At 28.6% G+C, this 20,304-nt stretch overlaps 2 protein-coding genes across 5 annotated transcripts in view; both read left to right on the top strand.

Moving 5' to 3' along the window:
* The window catches only part of LOC145752657 (rho guanine nucleotide exchange factor 12-like), a 30,236-nt gene extending 11,079 nt beyond the window's left edge, over nucleotides 1-19,157 (top strand). The window contains exons 1-30 of one of the 4 annotated variants that reach the window (XM_082568964.1): nucleotides 1,509-1,682; nucleotides 4,955-5,140; nucleotides 5,665-5,757; nucleotides 5,952-6,062; nucleotides 6,220-6,321; nucleotides 6,894-6,936; nucleotides 7,120-7,202; nucleotides 7,653-7,813; nucleotides 8,017-8,055; nucleotides 8,123-8,225; nucleotides 8,458-8,590; nucleotides 9,766-10,113; nucleotides 10,713-10,881; nucleotides 10,973-11,095; nucleotides 11,348-11,450; nucleotides 11,755-11,910; nucleotides 12,304-12,480; nucleotides 12,676-12,919; nucleotides 13,544-13,647; nucleotides 14,031-14,196; nucleotides 14,330-14,485; nucleotides 14,659-14,792; nucleotides 14,875-14,951; nucleotides 15,142-15,208; nucleotides 15,316-15,390; nucleotides 15,522-15,669; nucleotides 15,759-16,432; nucleotides 16,603-16,695; nucleotides 16,928-17,001; nucleotides 17,356-19,157. In XM_082568964.1, the coding sequence (XP_082425090.1) occupies nucleotides 5,045-5,140; nucleotides 5,665-5,757; nucleotides 5,952-6,062; nucleotides 6,220-6,321; nucleotides 6,894-6,936; nucleotides 7,120-7,202; nucleotides 7,653-7,813; nucleotides 8,017-8,055; nucleotides 8,123-8,225; nucleotides 8,458-8,590; nucleotides 9,766-10,113; nucleotides 10,713-10,881; nucleotides 10,973-11,095; nucleotides 11,348-11,450; nucleotides 11,755-11,910; nucleotides 12,304-12,480; nucleotides 12,676-12,919; nucleotides 13,544-13,647; nucleotides 14,031-14,196; nucleotides 14,330-14,485; nucleotides 14,659-14,792; nucleotides 14,875-14,951; nucleotides 15,142-15,208; nucleotides 15,316-15,390; nucleotides 15,522-15,669; nucleotides 15,759-16,432; nucleotides 16,603-16,695; nucleotides 16,928-16,981 (4,032 nt within the window). In that variant the 5' untranslated portion in view covers nucleotides 1,509-1,682; nucleotides 4,955-5,044 and the 3' untranslated portion in view covers nucleotides 16,982-17,001; nucleotides 17,356-19,157. Of the gene's footprint in view, nucleotides 1-1,508; nucleotides 1,683-4,954; nucleotides 5,141-5,664; nucleotides 5,758-5,951; nucleotides 6,063-6,219; nucleotides 6,322-6,893; nucleotides 6,937-7,119; nucleotides 7,203-7,652; nucleotides 7,814-8,016; nucleotides 8,056-8,122; nucleotides 8,226-8,457; nucleotides 8,591-9,765; nucleotides 10,114-10,712; nucleotides 10,882-10,972; nucleotides 11,096-11,347; nucleotides 11,451-11,754; nucleotides 11,911-12,303; nucleotides 12,481-12,675; nucleotides 12,920-13,543; nucleotides 13,648-14,030; nucleotides 14,197-14,329; nucleotides 14,486-14,658; nucleotides 14,793-14,874; nucleotides 14,952-15,141; nucleotides 15,209-15,315; nucleotides 15,391-15,521; nucleotides 15,670-15,758; nucleotides 16,433-16,602; nucleotides 16,696-16,927; nucleotides 17,002-17,355 lie in introns of those variants that run through there. The other 3 variants (XM_082568963.1, XM_082568961.1, XM_082568962.1) reach the window with 3 other exon arrangements.
* A 249-nt stretch (nucleotides 19,158-19,406) lies between these two features.
* Nucleotides 19,407-20,069, top strand: LOC145753106 (uncharacterized). Its single transcript, XM_082569503.1, has one exon. It carries the CDS (start codon nucleotides 19,407-19,409, stop codon nucleotides 19,986-19,988), a length of 582 nt encoding a protein of 193 aa, XP_082425629.1. The 3' UTR covers nucleotides 19,989-20,069.
* Nucleotides 20,070-20,304: the final 235 nt, after the last annotated feature.

The following is a 20,304-nucleotide window of genomic DNA, read 5'->3' as shown; positions in this document are numbered from 1 at the left end:
AAAAAGTTAGAGTTAACTTAATCTCTTTTTTTAAATTAAACAAATATTTGCTTATTTTATTTAAATTTTTATTTATAGGGCTAAATTTTATTCGATGAACCAAAATTTATTAAATAGGCTATAAATACATTACAAGCATTCCACATTTTAATACAATTGTTAAACTAACAATTATTTTGTTGTCCAAGCTAATTTATGACGTCATCATTTCCGTTTAAGATCCAAACATTACAAAATATTTCATTATGCTGTAAAAATCTCGTTTTTTTAAAACTAATAAAACAAAACTTTTAATAAAGCGAAGATTTGTTAAAACTTTAAAGAGAAGGCGAAAAAGTCGCCCAAACTAAATATATATACAAAAAAATTAGCTTCAATAAAAATAAAATTAGTGTTATTTATTTAGTATATTAAAAAGCGTCAGTATGATGGTTAAGGTAGTATCATATAGTTATACACAAAGTTAAAAGATTTTTAATATTTGCTACATTGTATTAGGTAACACATTTTTGCTTAGTTTTAAATTTTTTGTATGCAAACTTTATAATGAAATTGTTTTGTTTGCATTGTATAAATTGCTAGACACAATGTATACCTTTACATTGGTTAATAATTAATTAGAATGTCATATAAACGATTGGCTGGATAATGTTACCGTTAGAATAAAGAAGGTTAATATTTTGTGTTTAAGTTTGATCATTCAAGTTTTAATTAATTTTTATTGAAATTCGTTGTATTAAAAACGAGTCGTAAGTATTATAACATTTTATTTAAGATTTTTGTATAATCAAACTATTGTTTAACTTTACTGTTTTGTATTAGGCATATTTGTTTGTAAAAAACATTTTTTTTTAATTTAAAATACTAATATGGAACATCAAATTTCTACCTTAAACGGAATAAATGGGGAATTTCCCATGTTCGAAAACGGCTCGGAAACGCGCGTGCGATCCACTAGCACTAGTGACGTCATCAGTAAATCGCCAACTCAGTCGCCGCGCCTGCGCAGTCGATTTTCGAAGAAAAGTAATGCGTTAGAATCAATTCGGAAAAAGTTGCATCGCAAGAGCTTGCCTCCTCTCGACGTGGGCAACTCGAAGGAAAAGAATTTAGTTTCAAACAATTCAAACGGAAATTCGCCAGGTTTAGGAAGTTGTTTCTATGTTGATGCTCCTTCGGGGGAAAAGTCCCCGCCATTAGCCCCCTGGATGCAGCAAATCCAGAACTCTCCAATATTAGAGTCAGTACCTGTTACTATACCCTCTTCTACAACACTTACTAGTTTACCCTCTTCCACCTCACCTTTCTCCGTACTCGATTCACCAACATCCACCACGTCACCTCCTCCTCCGATCCCTCCAAGATCTTCGAAGAGTTTATCTGAACCAATAACAAGAAATGGAATGGGATTAACAGTTACCAACGTCCGCAGAGTAACAAGTTTTTCGGGCGGTGCCCCGTCATGGCGTGGGAGAAGAGACGCTTCGCCCATATCAACCTTATCTTACTCCCCTGAAACTGAACTTAATGAAAGAGAAACTCGATTTGACGAAAGTTCAGATACTTCGGAATTCGATTCAACTCGAAACACGGTTCGTAGGGGAAGCGAGCCACCTTTAATACCTCCCAAAAAACACAAATCTGGTTTGTCACGAAATCGCTCGGCTGCGATCAGGTTTAAGGTAAATATTAGATTTCAACTAGTTCTTGTTGTTCAAATTCTAAGTTCACGGTTAGCAGTGTATTACTCTTTTTTATTGTCAAAGCGGAATAATTACAGCGTTGTTTATAACACGTGGGGGACTTTTTTTTAATAAAGACCCATCTTTAAGATCAACAGAATAAGATTTTAAAAATTAAATTAGATTAAACGTGATTAGATAAGGTCAATAGCAAAATCACTGCACGAAAAGTATCAGTTAAGCATGGCAAAACTTTACATATCAAATTTAATGAATAAAAACTTTTTGATTTTAATCTTTTCTTTTTTAAAATTTTTATAATAAATTATTACGGTAGCTTATGCTGCGTAGTAAGTTATGTATATTATTCGTAAAATACCCTTAATCGGGTAGTTAATTTATTGTGGTTGTTTTTCGAAAGGCTTGCCACGCGCCTTCATTTAACCCTTACAATTTTTCTTAATCGTGTTTATAAGTTAGTTTTAAATTCAAAACATTACCACAAGGGTGTCGTTATTTCAAAATTTCCATAAATTTATGGCATGTTAACATTGTCAAGAATGATCGCAATTCCGACGAAATATTGTAGATAATACGGTGCAGGGGACCACTTTAAATAGGGTTTCGTGTATTTACTTTAAAGTACATCGACCACTTTGGCCAAATTTTGCATGGCTGGTTATTTTTAAAACATCGTGATTTATGTACGCAATGTTTACAGAGTGTATGTTTTTTTATATATAGTCAGCGGCCATTGGTAAAATATTAGGTAAGACGTATGATAGATAATTAAAGCAAGCCTGAAATTGTATTTTTTGAATTTGGTTTACTAAAAAGAACAGCAAAGATTTACTTCAATTTTTATTTAACGACTAATTTAATCAAAGTTGTGAGTATAGTTTATTTTAAATCGTCTATTGCAGATTTGTAGAGAACTGGCCTATTGCTTTGTATAGGCACAAATGTTAGCCGTTTTAATGTACTTTACACGGTCTATGTATTGAAATGGTATATATGTAATCCACCGGTAAAGCACTAATGTTATGGTATTATTACAAATTAAGGTTCTTAACCAGCATACGTGATGCGCTTGTACTTGTACGCAGGGATATTTTGGGTATTTGTCTTTTGTTTGTATTTGGTCTGGTTTCATTTTTAAAAAAATTTTAAACTGTTTTTGAGATAATATAAATAACACAGATTTGAATAGACCAGTAGCTTGATATTAGGTGCTATTTTTGTTTTTTAAAAGTTTAACTTTGAAACCGATTTTCATTTAATATTCTAAAAGAGAAACAAGATTTTTATTTTGTACAAATTTTTTTAATTTTTTTTGGGGTGGACCTCACTTAGCAATTTGTGTTTACAGACAGGGCCTAGCCCAGTGGGTGGTTTAAATAATGAAGCAATGTGTTTTCTCTTACTTTTTGGTTTTGTTTGTTCAACCAAAAAAAATTTGTTGTCTACAAAATTTTCTCTAAAATCCCATTTCATTTTTTTAATTTAAAATTTTGAAAAACCTCTTTATATTTTTTGCATGATACTTTTTGAAATTTTGTGATATAGTTTATAATTTGTTTTTGGGTCAGTTTGTAGTTTTAAATTAAATATATTTTCGTTAACTAAAGTAAAATAGTAAGTAAAGTAATTGTAGTAATGTGATATTTCAAATATATGCTGTATTATATTAAAAAGGTAACAAAGTATAAAAACTTTTGTTTGTAAATAGTTACGCACAAAATGTAAAAAATGTTAAGACTCAGTTGGTTTGATTTAGGTTTTATACTTATTAGATAGTCAATAAACAAAAAATGATTTTTTATAAATATTTTCAGCAATCCAGTAAAGTTACATATCTGTAAGCTTAAAAAATGTACATAACTTCTAATATTTGGTGATTGGCAAAATGATAAAAGTTGCAAGTGGTGACTGTGTGTCTATTAGTTATCAACATGATGTGACACATTGTCATACAAGCTTTTTTAGGCATTTAAGGGGAATTCTGTTAACACTTTGTTCCAGTGCTAGCCTAGTTTTATCTGTTAAATAAATGTAGTAAGCTATTATAGTTTAAAAAAAGTTGAATATTGTATGTGTATACACTTTGTTTATGTTGTGTTGTATGTCAGGTAGGGAAAACAATGATTTATTAATAATCGACAAGTTTTATGCATTGTAATAATAGATTGTTTTGTAGGAGTTGTTAACTTTATCACCTAACTGTTGGCTTACAAAAAAAAACTAGTTTATAAATATGCTTAAATTTAACACTTTTAAATTCTGTTGACTTAAAACATTTTTGCATCATTTTTGCTGTTTTATAACTTTATTATTATGATGCATTTTTGACTTGATGCTGTTTAGGTTTTTTAAAAAGTTTGAATTATGAACACACAATTTTTACAGTAAGGCTGTGGCTTTGGTAGTAATTAAACACAGTTTAAGGAAGTTCACACTTTATTGTGATGTTTACTTGAGCCAATTGTTAATTCTTTAGACTAACTTTGTTCTATTACTCAAGTTTTGGTTGAATACATACATAGCAGATTACTCACTTTTGGTATTTACTTTTGTTTGAAAGAATTAGGGGCGAACTTGTTTTAACTCTTTGTAAAACTATGAAACTGTTAATTTATAAAACATAGCATAGTAAAGCTAAAGTATTTTGTTTGCGAAATAGTTTCTTTATATTTTTTTATAAAAAAAGGCTTCTTTATATTTTCTTGTTTAGATTTCATTAGAAAGTTATATGTTAATCTATTGGTAATGTTTTTTGTAAGATTTGCTAGTTTCAATTTATTAAATATATATAATACAGGAAGCTGAAAAAAGATTGACATTGTAAAATAATGTTAAACATAAATCAGGTAGGCTGTAAGCAAACACAAAAATTGGCTATTTGTTTGGCATTGTGAGGATAAAATTTGATCTATATATGTATATGTCTTTATATATAGAAAAAAGTATTAGGTGTGGGTCTGTTATTATTAATTATTAACTTTTATAAAAAAATATTTTATGGTGAAATGATTTACAATATTTGCAGTATGTTGTTAGTAACTGTTTCTTTTTATGGCCAGGTTTTATGATTCTTTTTATAGACCTAACCAGCATTTATTAAAAAAAATTAATAAATTAATAATTTAAGAAGTTGAAATATTACATACATTATAATGGTATGTAAGGAATATAGTGTTAGTCAGTTTAAATTATTATTTTAATTAGTTAAACAACATTTTAGGTAAAAATAATTGAATAAACTTTTATTTTAGCGAGGAGATTCAATAGCAACTCGAGAAAGAAGTCAAACTGATAGTGTACTTAATTCAAGTGAAATTAAAAATGAGTTAGTCAACTCAGATATGCCGGAGTCTGCTCAAGTAAATAATTCAATAAGTGCTGACTCAAATTCTGACATGGACTTACTTGGAGAATTTCCACTGTTCAACAATACTGTAGTAAGTTAACTCAATTATGCATTTACTTTGTAAGGGTTTAGTATATGATTTTCACTACTTCACCGATAACCATTGACAGAATTAACATTTTCCCAAAAACCTAAACTTCGATAGCAATATTTTACCAAAATTCTGGGTAACATTTTTTCAGAAATTAATGGGTCTTTTTCTTAAAAATGTTAGGGTCGTTGGGGGTTAAATAGAAAATGTCCCATCATTGGTAAAATGGTGTTTTCTGGCATGTGGTTTTGATAAAATGTCTATTTAGTAAAACAAATTGCGTTGATATGACAGTTATTTAGTGTATAATATTTGTTTAGTATATATTTAAATTATTTTTATAAAAACATGTAGTCCACATTGTAAATCTATTAATTTTAACTAATAATTAAGTATAAATTACAAATTAAAACATGACAACTGACATTTAAATGGTTATTAAGTATTCTTGTTGTGATAAAAGCAGTATGCTGTATTCAAATCACCAAATGTTAAAAGTTTTTATTGAAATATTAAATTTTTAGAGCTCAGAAGAACCCAAACCAATCACCCCTCTTCAACAAAACGAGTCCATTATGAATTTTGAAGATGATGATCTTGTTAGTGGGGCAGAGGCGGTAAATATGTTGTTAAAATAAATTTGTGTTTATTTTAAATGCACAAAAGGTTAACTATGCTGTTTTTTAACCCTGTGTTAGTTATTTAGGCTCAAAACACTTATATTTTAAAATCTTTAATTGGATGTTTATTTTTTTATACCAGCTCTAATATTTTTGACGTTAAATATCTAAAAAAAAATTTTTTTATTCAGTTTCGAGATCATGGTCCTTTTAATGACTTTGAAAAACTGAGATTGAGGCCTGCCCATCTTGCTGTTTTTATCAACTTTGTGCTAAAGTCTGGACATGACTCTTCTTTTCTAGTTAGTTAAAACTTTTAAAATATAATCTAAATACTGATTTAAAAAGCAAAATTATGTACCCTTTAAAAAAATTGCATTCAAATTCAGGTATGGAAAAAGTAAATATATTTGTCAAAATCAATAACAATGTATTACATATTTGCAAATCTTTTTTTAGTTATTTACTTTGGCAGTTGACAATTACAAACAACTTTCTAGTTCAAAGGAGTTGCTTAAACAAGCTGAAGTTATTTTTAGGAATTTTTTAGCTCCTCAAGCTGTAAGTTTATATTTTTTTGTTTAGTATTAAACTAATTTAGCATAACTTAATGTTATTGGTGTTAATTTTTTTAATAAAGAATGTTTTGAAATAGAAAATCACACTTTAACACATAAAAATGCCAACATAAGAATATATTTAGTTATCAAAAAAATGAGTTGGTACAGGAGTCTCTACAATATGTGCCTAATAAATGACTGGCAGCTTGATGTAGTTGTTAGAACACTTGGCTTTACGTCATAAGGTCATAGATTCAGTTCTACTGCTTCAATGTCATAGCACCTTTGATTAAGGCACTATAATAATACAAACTTCCGTCATGCTTAAAACAAATCATCAGATAATTATCAGTCAACATTTTTATTAATATCCCTAACTGCCCAAAACAACTCAAGACTGGGTTGGACAACAAATATTGTAAAGTTTGCCTTCTTACATCAAGAATAAATTTATTAGAAAAAAAATGTAAATTTAAACTGCTTTAATTGCTTTGATGAAACTGTTGTTCAGCAAGAAATCATAACTAATAGTTTTTGCATTAACCAACACCTAAACTATTTTTTGTATGACAGCCTTTAAAAGTTTCAGTGGAGGATTGGATAACCAACAGTATAAGTATGTTGATTTATTTTGTCATAAATCTCAGTTATTTTTGGACAGTGACCTCCATTTTGCTTTATTTGTTAAGTTTTAATAATGTTAAGTTATCGTTTCACTTATATTAATAATGTTTTATATTTTTATTTATCTATTTAATTTTCTTAAAATGTTTAATAACTTTTTTTGTTTTATTAACAGAGAGTGTGATTCAAAGTAAAAGTACAGCTGAAGATCCTTTAAGGCAATTATTCGACAATGCTGTTGAGGTGGCAATAAAAGAAGTAATTTAATGTTTATTTTCTTATATGATTCATGAAATAACGTTTACATGGTATTTTCATTTTGGAATTCGTTGTCTATGCTGTTGTGTTTGCCAGCAGCAAAGTATTGGTTACAACACTCTGTTTTACAACTTTAGATCATAGGTTTGATGCCCGGTACTTTCATGTCCTATTGTGTTACAAATTACGAAGTGTTACAAATTACGAAACCCCAATTAATTTAGCTGGTTTATTATCTGGCAGAAATAATATTCACGACTGCCAAATTTATTTCATGACTTACTGAATGTTACACTATGTTTAAGTTGTAAATTGGCCTTTCCACATCAAGGATAAAAAAATAGAAAAAATTGACCTATTGCTTTTAATTTATTTGGCTTAACATATACAACAACAGCTTTAAATAATATCGTATAATTTATTTTAAAATAACAATTTTTGTTTTTGCAGATTCAGAATTACCTTCAAGATTACAGAATGAAGCGAGAACAAGGTTTGGCGAATTGGTATGGTGATCGCTCGTTACCAGTCGACACACCTGACGGCCAGATAACATCTTATGATGCAAAGGTTGTGGAAGATATTATATCATCAATTCTTTTGGATCTACAGTAAGCAGGATTTTTAAGATTATTTTATACTTTAGATTTTTCTTTATATTATAAAATTTTGGAGAAAAATTTAAACATTTACTGTAGCTGGATTTTACTAAGAAAAAATCATATTTCTGAGTATTTTATTTTTAATTTAGCAAATGTATTTTCATAAGAAACCTATTTTTTAAATTTAATTATATATATTTTTTAATTTTTAGACAAATTTCATTAGGCGATGAATTGGACCAAGCAAAAATGTGAGTTTTGTTTCATTAAATATAAAAAAATATTAAAAATAAATTTAATATCTATTTTTTATTTCAGGTCTATTAAACAGGATTTGTTGCAGAATTTTCTTACACAAAATGGCACTAAAAGAAAATCCAGGATAACTAAAGTTTCTTCTTATTTTATGAAATCTTCTAAGGTTTAATTTTACTTTAAAAAATTTGAAAAATAAATATTTTTTCTTGATATATTTTTATTAATCAGGAAAAATGTAAAACTAAATTATTATTTAATAACAGGATAGATTTTGATATTTGTGTCTTTGAATTGTTTAAACAAAAAATGTATAGCTCATATGAACTTTAAGACTTTTAAATTGTATTTAAACTATATTTTAATTGGAACTTGATTAAAACTTGTTATTTTCACAGGATAAACCATCAATGAAAGGGTCAAAAGTGTATGGAAGTATGGAGTCTATCGTAGATGATCATAGTAACAAACCGTCAAGACTACTTGGTTTCATGCCAAAGAAAAAGAAGCCTGGTTCAAACAATGAATCAAGTAAGTTTGTTTATTTATATTGCTATGTTTGATGTTTTTTTGAAATAAATAATTAACACATGTTCTTAGCACAACTATAATAATGCATGTCATTATTTTAAGTTTTTCTTTTGTTATTTGGCTTCTATTTTTTTGTTATTTCGGTCTTTGCATTCTGTTAACAAATACATTAGTAGTTTACGCTTCACTAGACTCATATATAGGTAAATTTAAACAAATTTTTTTTTTAATAGTATTTTAAAGCTATATATTTTCTGCCTTTTTGTTATGTTAAAGCACACTGTAAAACAACTTTACGAAATACTAACATTTTAGCATACTTATTTAATATAGTGTCACTTTAGCAAACTTTGATAATAAATCGTTTACATGTAACACAATACTAAACAACAAAATAAATCAACCTTAAAATTAAAAATAAACTTAGGTGAAATTATAAAACAGACTGTGTAATTTATTGTTGCACCCTGTAAGCCAGCAAACAACTATTTTTACATTATAGTAAACTAGTTGGTGCTGCATTTCATTTGTCGTAATGTTGTCACAATTTGCGCTTTTTTCGTCGGTTGTTTTTTTGTCTTTGTCGGTTGTTTTTTACCCACACACCACAAATGGCAGTTTTGTTTAGCTGTATGTTCTACATATATATATATATATATATATAAATAGCCACTAAGATCTATCATATAATTCTTTTTAAACACAATATTTAAACTAATTTCGGTTTTAATTTTTAAAACTAAATCCTTTTGAAAAAATAAACGGTAAAGGTATGTGTTTCTAAATCTGTGTAATATGTAGAATTTTATTCTACTTGAAATATGAATAAATGTTGTCAATCTGTTATGTGAATATCAACTTTTTCTAAGTTTAAGCTTTTACTGTAATTTCTGGTTGGTGCATGTGTTAGATCTTTGCACAGAATTAAAAATAACTGCACATTGAAATAGTTGATGTTAAGCAAGGTTGTTATTGTACTTTACAAAGAAAATATTCAATTTGCTGGCTTGTTAGCACTGCATTTTATGAAACTGTTATTTCTTAAGTTGTATGGAATAACTTTAAAAGAATATATACTAAAACTTATTTGGCTTTATATAAAAGTTTTCATTTTCTCAAAATATGAAATTGTGTTTTTTGACTTTTACAAGAATTTTATCATAACTTAAATATAGCCAAGTCTTTCAAAGACCAACAAAAGAGAGATAAAGCGATGAAAAATGAGCAGACCATCTGGGAGAACTTGCCCCCTTCATATTCATCAACCCCTTTAAAACCAACAAAAGTTGACAATTCAATAATGTTAGAACATCAACAGTCAAGTTCAAATCTCCCAATATCACCACTTGTTACTAGCCAGCCAAAAAAAGGATCCAAAGCATCAATGAAACAAAAATTTTCAGATGGTGCAATTGTTTCGGTGCCTCAAAAATCTCCTAATCATGGTGCCCAACGATCTCAAAGTGTTCCAACTGATGAAGTTGATTCACCATCCTCTTTAAACGGATCACAACGCACTTCAGGTTGAGAGTGTAACCGTTTTCAGCTTAATTGTGTGTTCACATATTATATTAGTGTGGGGCAAAACAAAGATTTATCATTTAGATTGTTGTGCTGTCTTAGTGGCTTAATAACGAACTTCTTTAATTAGTGGCAACATTATTTCTTTGCTGAAGTGTTGAAATCTTCCTAAAGCTTATTACAATTATTGATCAGTTTTTTTCTGCTGAAACATGTTTTTTGTATTTAAGTTTCAAAAAAAATAATTCTGTTGTTTGAAGATAATTTTAAATGCATGTCATGTTGCTTAGTGTTGTAGTGGAGCAGTAGATTTTTGTGTAACCTAAATTGTCTAAAATTTTCAACTGATTTAACTATTTAAATGCTTCTTGATATGGCAACAATGTTTTACTTTTTAGTGCATGCTGCTAGTTTTATTTTAACAAAACTTGTTTAAAATTGTATTCTAATTTTTTGTAAGGGAGAATATTTTCGGGCAATAATTGTTTTAGCTTACAATATAATTTAAATATTTTAATTTCAATATATAAATTAAGCATGTTTGTATTTTCTGACACTAATGTGTTTTATTGTTTTGCTTATATTTTTAATATATTTATAGTTATTCCGGTAATTCAATCAACTTATGAACCCCCTAGTGATGTGGGAGTTATTACTGGGGGCACGGTCACAAATATGTTAAAGCAATTTGGTGATGGTGTGTCAGAGAGTAATCAGGCAGATTCAGACAATCTGACGGTCACTGATGGTGCTGGAAAAGATGCAAAAAAGTTGGTTGTTAGAATTAAAAAAACAAATTTTTGTTAATACATTTATTTAAAATGAGCTGTTGAATTTTAACAATTATTGAATTTTGTTTAGACGTCCAAGCAGAAGTGGAAGTTTTAGAAGATTAAAAGATGAGGAGAAAAGAAAATCTGGCCCATCAAAAAGCCACAGTGATCCAGATAAAAACAAGATAGAACAAGCTATAACTGAACACAAGTAAAAATAGGCAGCTTTCATAAAATTATAAAAAGTGGTTAATCGCCTGCCTAACTTTATTTTAATTTTGTAATATAGTCGTCACTTGCAACTACTTTATCATGCCTGTAAAAATTACTTTTATTGAAAGAGTCTGTTGAATATATATTTATATATATAATATGTATAAATACATACATTTTGTCTACCAAGCCTTACAATACAGAGATTATATAAATGTTGGTGAGATAAACTTTTTTTTATTATGTTTAGTTCATCAATGGATAACCTGGATGGAATAACAGACAGTCCATTCTTAACTATTGAAGATCAAAAACTTCTTGGCTCTATGGCCGCCCTGAATAATGATCCAGAGGTGAAAATTTTATTATACTTTTAAAATAAAAATTTAGATTCCTTACACTTTGAATAAACTCTTTTTACCTTTTGTCCTCACCTCTATTTTATTTTACAATATTTAAGAAAACTTCCTTGTACATTACTGTCTAAAAATTTACTACTTAAAAGTATAAGTAAGGACCACAAAGTTCTAGTGCTCTAAAATTTTAATCGAATATCTATTGCATTTCCAGTTGAACAGAAAATAGACTACCACCAAACAAAATAAAGTTTTTTGTAAAAAAATAATGATGATATTTCATTAAAAAAATATTTTTCAGATCCATGTGGATGGGGTTGAACATCATTGGTCGGACACCGTACCTAATGATGTAAAACGTTCGACTGACAAAAAAGAAGTAAAACGACAAGAGGTTATTAATGAGCTTATAACCACTGAACAACATCATGTTAGAGATTTGAAAATCTTACAAATGGTAATGTATTATTTAAATTGCCCTTGTTAAACTATTTAAATAAAAACATTTTTACACATTGTTTTGTGTTAATATTAATCTTTCAACATAAAGTGACATTTCTTAGTCTGATCTAGAGTTGCTTTTGGCAGTTTTAATATTATTAGGCATAGTGGTAAATAATTAACCTCAAGATTGGTTTTTGACTTTGCATAGATTTATACTGTTTATAAAGCATTACTCAAGGGCTCTACAAAGTTATTGCATTGTAAATTAAACCAATCTCTTTATGTTGTAAAGTCAAGTGTTATAACTTTTATACCCAGCTGCCAGCACCCATATATATAATAAGACACTATATGTTAATAAATGCAGTTACTTTTTAAAACTTTACTAAAACATTTACTTTTTTAGTTGTTTTATGAGCCTTTAAAAAGAAACAACATCCTTAGTGAGGAGGACCTTTTTCAGATCTTCCCCAACCTTGGTGCCATGTTGGAATTACATCGGGAATTTTTCAGATCTTTGGAAAAGTTGAAGGAAAATGATGGATACATTGTTAAATACATTGGACAGATTTTGCTTACTAGGGTATGTCATTATCGTTAAAATTATATTATAGATAGTAAATAAAACACTAAAAATAAGTTTTTTTATTAAAGATATTAAGGATTGCTATTGCCTTATTTTTTTTGTTACAGATTTTATTTATTTCTTATAAATTAAAAATCATTTAAAACCAGTGCTTAGATGACACAAATTTTTTAATAATAAAAAATATTTTAGTTTGATGGTGATAATGGAAATCGTTTTAAAGAAGAATGTGCTCAATTTTGTGGCAACCAAACCAAAGTGCTCAGTTTTATCAAAGAAAGAAGTAAAAAAGATCCAAAATTTAGCCAGTTACTGGCTGCAGCTCAACGACATCCAATCTGTCGAAAGTTACATCTGAAAGATTTTGTTCCAATCGAGTTTCAGAGGTTAACTAAATATCCTCTTTTACTGGAAAGTATCATTAAAACCACAAAAAGTAAGTTTTTAAATAAAATTAATACAAGAATCAAATTAACAGGTTGCTATTCACAAATAAAAAAAATCTCACTTATTTTTAAGGAATCATTTTCTAAATGTTTGAATTATACCCTGCATAAATTTTTAAAAATTTTTTCATGTCGTGTAAAAAAAATGAAATTTATTAAAATATGTTTTTTTACATTAATAATAAAACATTAACATTTTTAACATGTCATTACTAATAGTTGATTAATTTTTATTCTTCAGATGAAGGTAAAATGGAGTTGAAAGGTTAACTTTTTTTTAACTGCATTTTATTATCACTTAAGTTTATTTTGCTCTGAATTTACCAGATCAAAATAAATATTTTCATAAAGTTTTGTTTATAGCAGTAAACAGAATATTATTGTGGTCCAATTTTTTTTTTACTTTTGGTTGTTTTTGAAGGGGTTTAAATATTATAATAGTAGTTTGTGTTGGTGTTTTTTATGTTGTCATCTGTTTTTTTTTATTTTTTTTTGAAACCCTATTTACTTAAAACATTTTATATTTATCTACTAGAATTGTTTAATTTTTTACCGATATATATTTTGTTTTGGTAAATTAAATTCATATTTTTTTATAATATTATTTAATTTAGAAAAAATGGAGGCTGAGAATAATAAAGTAAAGGAAGCATGCAGTCGATGCAGAGAAATTCTAGCTTTCGTTAACCAGACTGTTAAAGAAGCTGAAGATAAACAAGTTAGTTAAATACGATTAAAAGCTACATAAAAACAAATTTGAAATCTTCTTTCGCATTAAAATTTTTAAAAGTTTGAATAAATATTTGAATAATTTTTAAAATATGCATGTGTGTTTTAAAAAGTTTAAAAATTTGTAATTTGGTAGAAAAGCATAACTGTTTTGTGTTTATATGAATAATGTAACAAAAAAATAAAATGGAATGATAAAATGATGTTAATAAAAACAAAGATTTATTATTAGTTTATGCTGCTTATAAATTATTGAATAGCGGTTTTTAAATGAACCTTAATGGCATGACAATCGTTATTAAATGCATTGTGGAATTTTTCAATTACAAAATACCATTGTGTATGTCTAAAAAACTGTATTTTTTAATGTAGAAAATTGTTGAAATTCAATTAAACTTGGATCGAGGCTCGTTATTAAAAACATTGAACAGTAAATCAGTTGATGAATTCAAGAATATTGATTTAACAAAATATCTTGTCATCTATCAAGGCCCTCTTACTTGGAAGCTTGGACAAATGGACAAACGCAGAGAAATTCGTAATTATTTTTCCATAAAATATTAAAATCCAAAAAATTTAATTAAACACGAATATTTTATTTTTCTATTGGTAAAAACTTACATAACATGTTTAAAATATGGGCTGTAAATTAACCAAAAATAAATATTTAGCACTTCACTGTATTTTGTTTGAGCATGTAATGGTGTTACTGCAAAAACAAGATGATCGATATATTCTAAAATGTCATGGTTCCGATAAAAATGGTTCCTGGACTCACATGCCTTTTATTAAGCTCGAAAAACTCATTGTTAGGCCAGATGCAACAGGTAAATTTTGTATTAAAAAATTTCTGTAATAAACTGTATTCGACTATGTTACCGAAAACATTTTCTTTGCAAAATGTTATAACAAATTTCTAAGCTTAAGACTTTTAAAAATCTTCTAAATAAAAAAATTCTCTCTCTGGTAAAACATTTATGTTATAAATTTTTTACTTTAGACAAAAGAGCCTTTTTTGTGATGTCTACTTCAAAACTAGGACCAAAAATGTTTCAGTTTTCTACGGTTTCAAGAAACTCGAAAGACAACTGGATTAAAATAATTACGGAAGCAAATGATGCAGCAAGCAAAAGAGTAATTTACATTAAAAAATATTTTTTCAATTACTTATCATTTTATTTAATTAAATAAATAAAAATTGATGATTTTAAAACAGGATGCCACCATAAAAACCCAACGAAGAGAAGCTTTTTCTGTTCCTGGTTCTTCGAGAGAAAATGGAGACCAATACGAGTAATTCTATTTTTAAGCAGATAGTTAATTGTATTGTTATCTCGGCCAATAAATAAATGTTAAAATTAACATATTTTGTCATACTTAATAACTGAAAGTTATTTGTTGTATGTTGTATATTTTAAGTTTTGTAGTTTAGAATTTTTTGACCTTTATTTTAAATTTTAACGATATTTTTATCTTATTTCAGCATTCAGCAAACACTTTCACCATCTGATCTTATGCCTTCAAGCAAAGAAAAATATGATTTAGAGAAAGTAAGAGACACAATTTTTACATTTTTTTAAAATTAATTTATTTTTTTTATAATATCACAAGCTTAAGGTTGATTTTGAATTTCCTAATTTTGTTGATTGTTTTAAAGATTGAATCTCCGCTTCCGAATACTGAGGACATTCCAGCTTTGTCAATCATTGAGAAACTACAAATCAAACAAGAGGTTTGTTAGTCAAATCAGCTTTTAATTTAATTGTTTTAAAAATACATTAATGAAAAAACTTTCACAAATATTTTCAGTTTTCCTTGACATTTGTTGTCAATGATTTTTTTTTTTGTTAATGATTTTTTTAGGAAATTAGTGCTTCTCTGACTACAAGGCACAGTTTGTTGGCCACTTTGTCTGGAATTGAGGAAGATCAACTGGAATCCGTACTTGAAATGTCCTCCATAGATACTGATCCAGAAGCAAGATCTCTTGTCATGCACTCTCTTCTTTGTGGTAAATATTTTAAAAAAAAATTGTTTTATAAGTTTTTAACATCATCAAAATGCCTCGATGTTTTTTATTAAATTTATTTATATTTTTAGTGGACAAGTTAACAGCACTTCTTAATGATTGTACAACGCCCGAAAACTCGTTTGTGAAACGAAGGGCTTTGTCCTCAGCTGAGCGTGAAAATAATGACTCAAATCGACTCTCTATTGATGTTCTTGAAACTGGTTACAACACTGATAATGAAAATAATTCACAAGAAAAATGGGCCATTCCTGTAGTTCACCCATCTGTAGATGAAAAAAGTTCAACTTCTGCTGAAGTCTCTGAAATTTCAAATTCGGCCGAAGTCTCCACTCTAAACTGTGTGTCAGATATTCCTACTTCACCTTCAGAGGAAAGCATCCTACAACAGGAAGCAGACCCAGTCAAAAATATGTTGGAAAATACTGAACCAGTAAGTGACGGTGTAACTTCCGACAATGAACAATATTACGAGGCAACTGAACCTGCAACTGTTGAACAATCTCCTTCATACAATAATAATCTCGTTAAAACCTCGCCCCAACACCTTACAACAGTTAAGAGTCCTACTCAACCAAGTTCGTTTCTGTTCGAACCTCCAAAATTGGAAATAACAGGCAGAGTTGATGACAGCACCAATTCTTCTCGTCCCAGCTCGGGAGTGGAGCTTATGTCTCGTGGTGTCCCAATTACACGAATGATGGATATTGTTGTTAGTTTACAAACTCAACTCACCCAATTAATGGTTAGTTTGTTTTTTACAAATTCTAGATTTGTTTAATACAAATAATCAACCTCTTTTAATTATGGTAACAATGGTTAAATGGTGTAATATTTAGGCCTTTTGGGATTTTTTTACAATTTTAAAAACGTTTTAAAATTGCTGTTTCTAATTTTTTGGAAAATTTTTTGCAGAAAGTTACTGAAGACAATGAAAACGAACGCGAAAAATTAAAAGAAGAAAAGCAAGAAATTCTTAACGAGCTCACAACCTTAAAGCAACAAGAGGTTTAACAATAATGTATAGATAATAAAGCTTGGTAAACTTTTATAAGCCCTGATAATAAAAAAATGGCGTTTGTGGTGCGCAAGAAAATTATCACGGTCTTCTTTATAATGCAAGATAAAGAGCAAGTCTGTAAGACAGGCAATCGACTTAGCAAACTTAATGTGTTAAATGAGGTATTGATTACATAGAATTTTGATTGTTTAATTAGGTTAAAAATTTTTCTATTTTTAGATGGAACAACAAGGTCCACCTCCCACTTATGCTGATACAGTTCAAGGTCTGTGAGATGAGCAGGGCACGTTCAAGTAATTAAATTTTAATTCTTGTTTTAATTTTCTTCATTTAACTAACCAGGCATGTGTCCTATAGAAATTAAACTCCAAATTCAAAAAAAAATCGTGTTTTGTTCTACTAGTGTGTTTGTTTATTAACTAAATTAATCGTACAGTGAAATAACTGCACTCGTTGCCTGTCTTATTTTTTGGTTGGGTCATTGGTTGATTTTAATAGCATGTTTAAAATGAAAAAAAAACAGGAAATTTGGAATAAGTTTTAATAATGATGCATGAAAATGTCGAAGTTTTTGTAAGTTAACAATTTTGCATGGTGGCTAACAGAAATAAAATTTTTGAGGAAAACAAACAATTTTTTTATTCTAGAATGTAGTGAAGTAGCTGAAGATCCTGTAATTATGCCACAAAGTGAATTTGTTAGTTTATTCAACCCTGGGAACCATGTAAACAGTTTACCATCGATTCCAACAGAAAACAGAAATTCTTCATCAACTTCTATACGAATGGGTCGCCGCTCGACTGGTTTTTAATTGGACAAGAGCTTTCAACTACTTTTTATCTTTTAAATTTTAAATTTTTAATGCAATTTAATATTCCTTCTTATAAATTGCAAATCAAAAACCAAATTTTGTATAGTAACTTTAGAATAGAATTGGTCTGTTGTAGAAGTGCCTTTTTCTGTGTTTGTTTTTTTGTTAGTTGTGTAATTGTAGGTGTAGGTGTTGTGTGTGCTAACCAGTTGATTGTTAAATTTTGTGAATTTTCAATTTGTTCAAGTCCAGCAGGTCTGGCAAAGCGATTTAAAAATAAACAAATTTTTTTCTTTTGGTGAAATCGGTAGAGACTAACAATAACCATTATTTTTACCAAATCATTTTTGTTGTTATGGTAAAAATGGAAGCTGTAAAATTCACAGCATAAATTCTAACTTTTATCAAATATTAATCGATTCTCTGTATGTTGTACAATGCTTATGCCAAAATTTTAATAATTTTCTTTTTTATTGAGCTTTTGTTTCGAAATTTGTCAGTTTTAAAAAAATCAAATAAGCAATCCTTAAAAACAAATCCATCGTGGTATGATATTTTTGTTTTATCGGCACATTTAGTCTTATTATATTTTAGCATATTTTAAAAACAAACCTGAAATTTTAGTTTTATGTAAAAAAATTATAAAATTTATGCACCACTATGAGTTGAGGTGCTTAGACTAATTTTAAATAAAATTGTTTTATCAACATTTTAATTTAATTAAAATAAAATAACAATTGTTTTAGAATTATTACAAAAATTAATCATTTTTTGCGATACTCATTTTGTTCCCTTATTCTTAATTTTGCATCGTAGTAAGGCTTAAAAATACAAGTTATCTATATTTAGTTGATTGTTTGACTTTGACGCAATATTTTGACATTTGATCGTAATTGTTTTTATTTGATTTTTTGCAATAGTTTTCTTATGCTTGCGACGACGCTACGTCTTAAAGGATGACAAAATATTCATAAGTAGGAGTTTCTTGTTTTTTAATTTTAACGAAATTTGGTTTAATTTTATTGTTTAATTAGATTTATAAAATCCTAATTTAACATTTTTAAGCTTTTGTTAAAGCCATTATATTCAAATTTATTTTAACAATTTATAAACTAAGAAAATCCTGTTGACCATAAATCAACCCTATCAACAACTTATACAGTAATAGTAAACTGTATGTAGACAATTAACTTTAAAAAAATTTTACTGACTTTTTTCTTGGGCAAATGTTTTTAAAAATCGTGAATGCAAGCACTTAGTTGTTTTTCTTTTCTTCTGTAAATTTGCATCGTTTTTTGTTTTCTTTTTTATTTTAATTGTGATCTCAATTGTCAGTGTGGAAAATGTTAAACCTGACGAAGTCACAAGGACTACAAATAAATTGACAAATAAAAATTTAAATTATTAATTTCAAAAAAGTTTGTTTTTTATCATATTGGAAAATACATAGATTGCAAAAAATTTTTTAGTAAAGTTAAATGTTAAGTTTCGATAAGGCATTTAATTTGGTTTTGTAAATTTGAATCATGTTTTTTTTCAAAATTAAATTTTAGAGCTGCATAGTTAAACTAAACTATTTTACAATGTTTTGTGCCTGGCTGCAATTTATTCGTTTTAATATACTCAAAATTATTTATAGCTGGTCGAAAAATTTGTCTGTCAAACAAAATTTGCACATTTTTTTGTTTGGAAAAAAAGATAAACTTCATAAAAAATTATTGAAAAATTGGTTTTAAAAATTTTTCTTTTTAATTTTTTTTCTATGACGAAATAAAATCAACAATTGTGTCGTTTGAAAATACACGTTTCGTTGACGTCCGTGTTCATACTATATAGGTGTAAACATTCCGTTACACAATCGATTGTCGTTGAATATTAAAGGAGGTAATGACTGAAACAGACGAAATGACGCCTGCTACTTCGGAAGAAAGCATTGCTGTCCCGGAACCATCTGGCCGCCGACGAAGTGGCAGACATGCGAGTTACAATGTTCTCGTTAAGCGAGCCGTAGTTGGTCTTAAAGCCAAGTCCGGTTCTTCCCGAAAAGCAATTATTAGGTACATTTGCGTTCACGAAACAGTGAAGAAGTCGCACTGCATTAGAGCTGCTGGACGGGCTCTTAAACGCATGACCGCCAGTGGTCATTTGTACAGAAACAAAAATGGACGTTACAAGTTGACTGGAAAAGGCCGAGGTATTTCCCGCAAAAAACGTCGACGAAGGGGGAAGAAGGGACGTAAAGGCCGACGCTCTCGTCGCCGAAAGGGAAAGAAGAGCAAGAAGGGTAAGAAGAAGAAGGGAAAAAAGAGCAAGAAGGGAAAGAAGAAGAAGGCAAGAAAGGGACGTAAATCCCGAAAGAGTCGACGATCCCGTCGCCGAAAGGCGCCAAAGCGCGCTCACCGCCGACGAAAGGCCCCAAGACGTAAGGGAAAGGGCAAGAAGCGTTCAGCCAAAAGGCGAAGACGATAGACCTCCTAAAAAAAAGCAAAAAAAGTCCAACAAAAAAAAGAGAAAAAAACATCAACAAAAACTCTGAAAACCGGAAATAAACAAAGAGTAGTTGGCACCATGAACAACAAAAACCAAATAGTTGTAGTAATGTTTTATAGGGAAATAGGAAGGTCGATCATTTTCACACTAAAGGGTTCAAAATCTTAAAGTTTTAAGGCTTATAGTACAGTTTTAATCTTTAATCAGATTCACGATAACAATTCGATTATCGATTTTAGGTAGAAAATAGTAAATACATTTTAAGTCTATAAATGCGACAAGAAATCTAGTTAGT

The sequence above is a fragment of the Corella eumyota genome, chromosome 5 (assembly GCF_963082875.1).
Source record: "Corella eumyota chromosome 5, kaCorEumy4.1, whole genome shotgun sequence".
Lineage (NCBI taxonomy): Eukaryota > Metazoa > Chordata > Ascidiacea > Phlebobranchia > Corellidae > Corella > Corella eumyota.
Note: the sequence above shows the minus strand (reverse complement) of the source record. Positions and strands in the feature narration are given on the sequence as shown.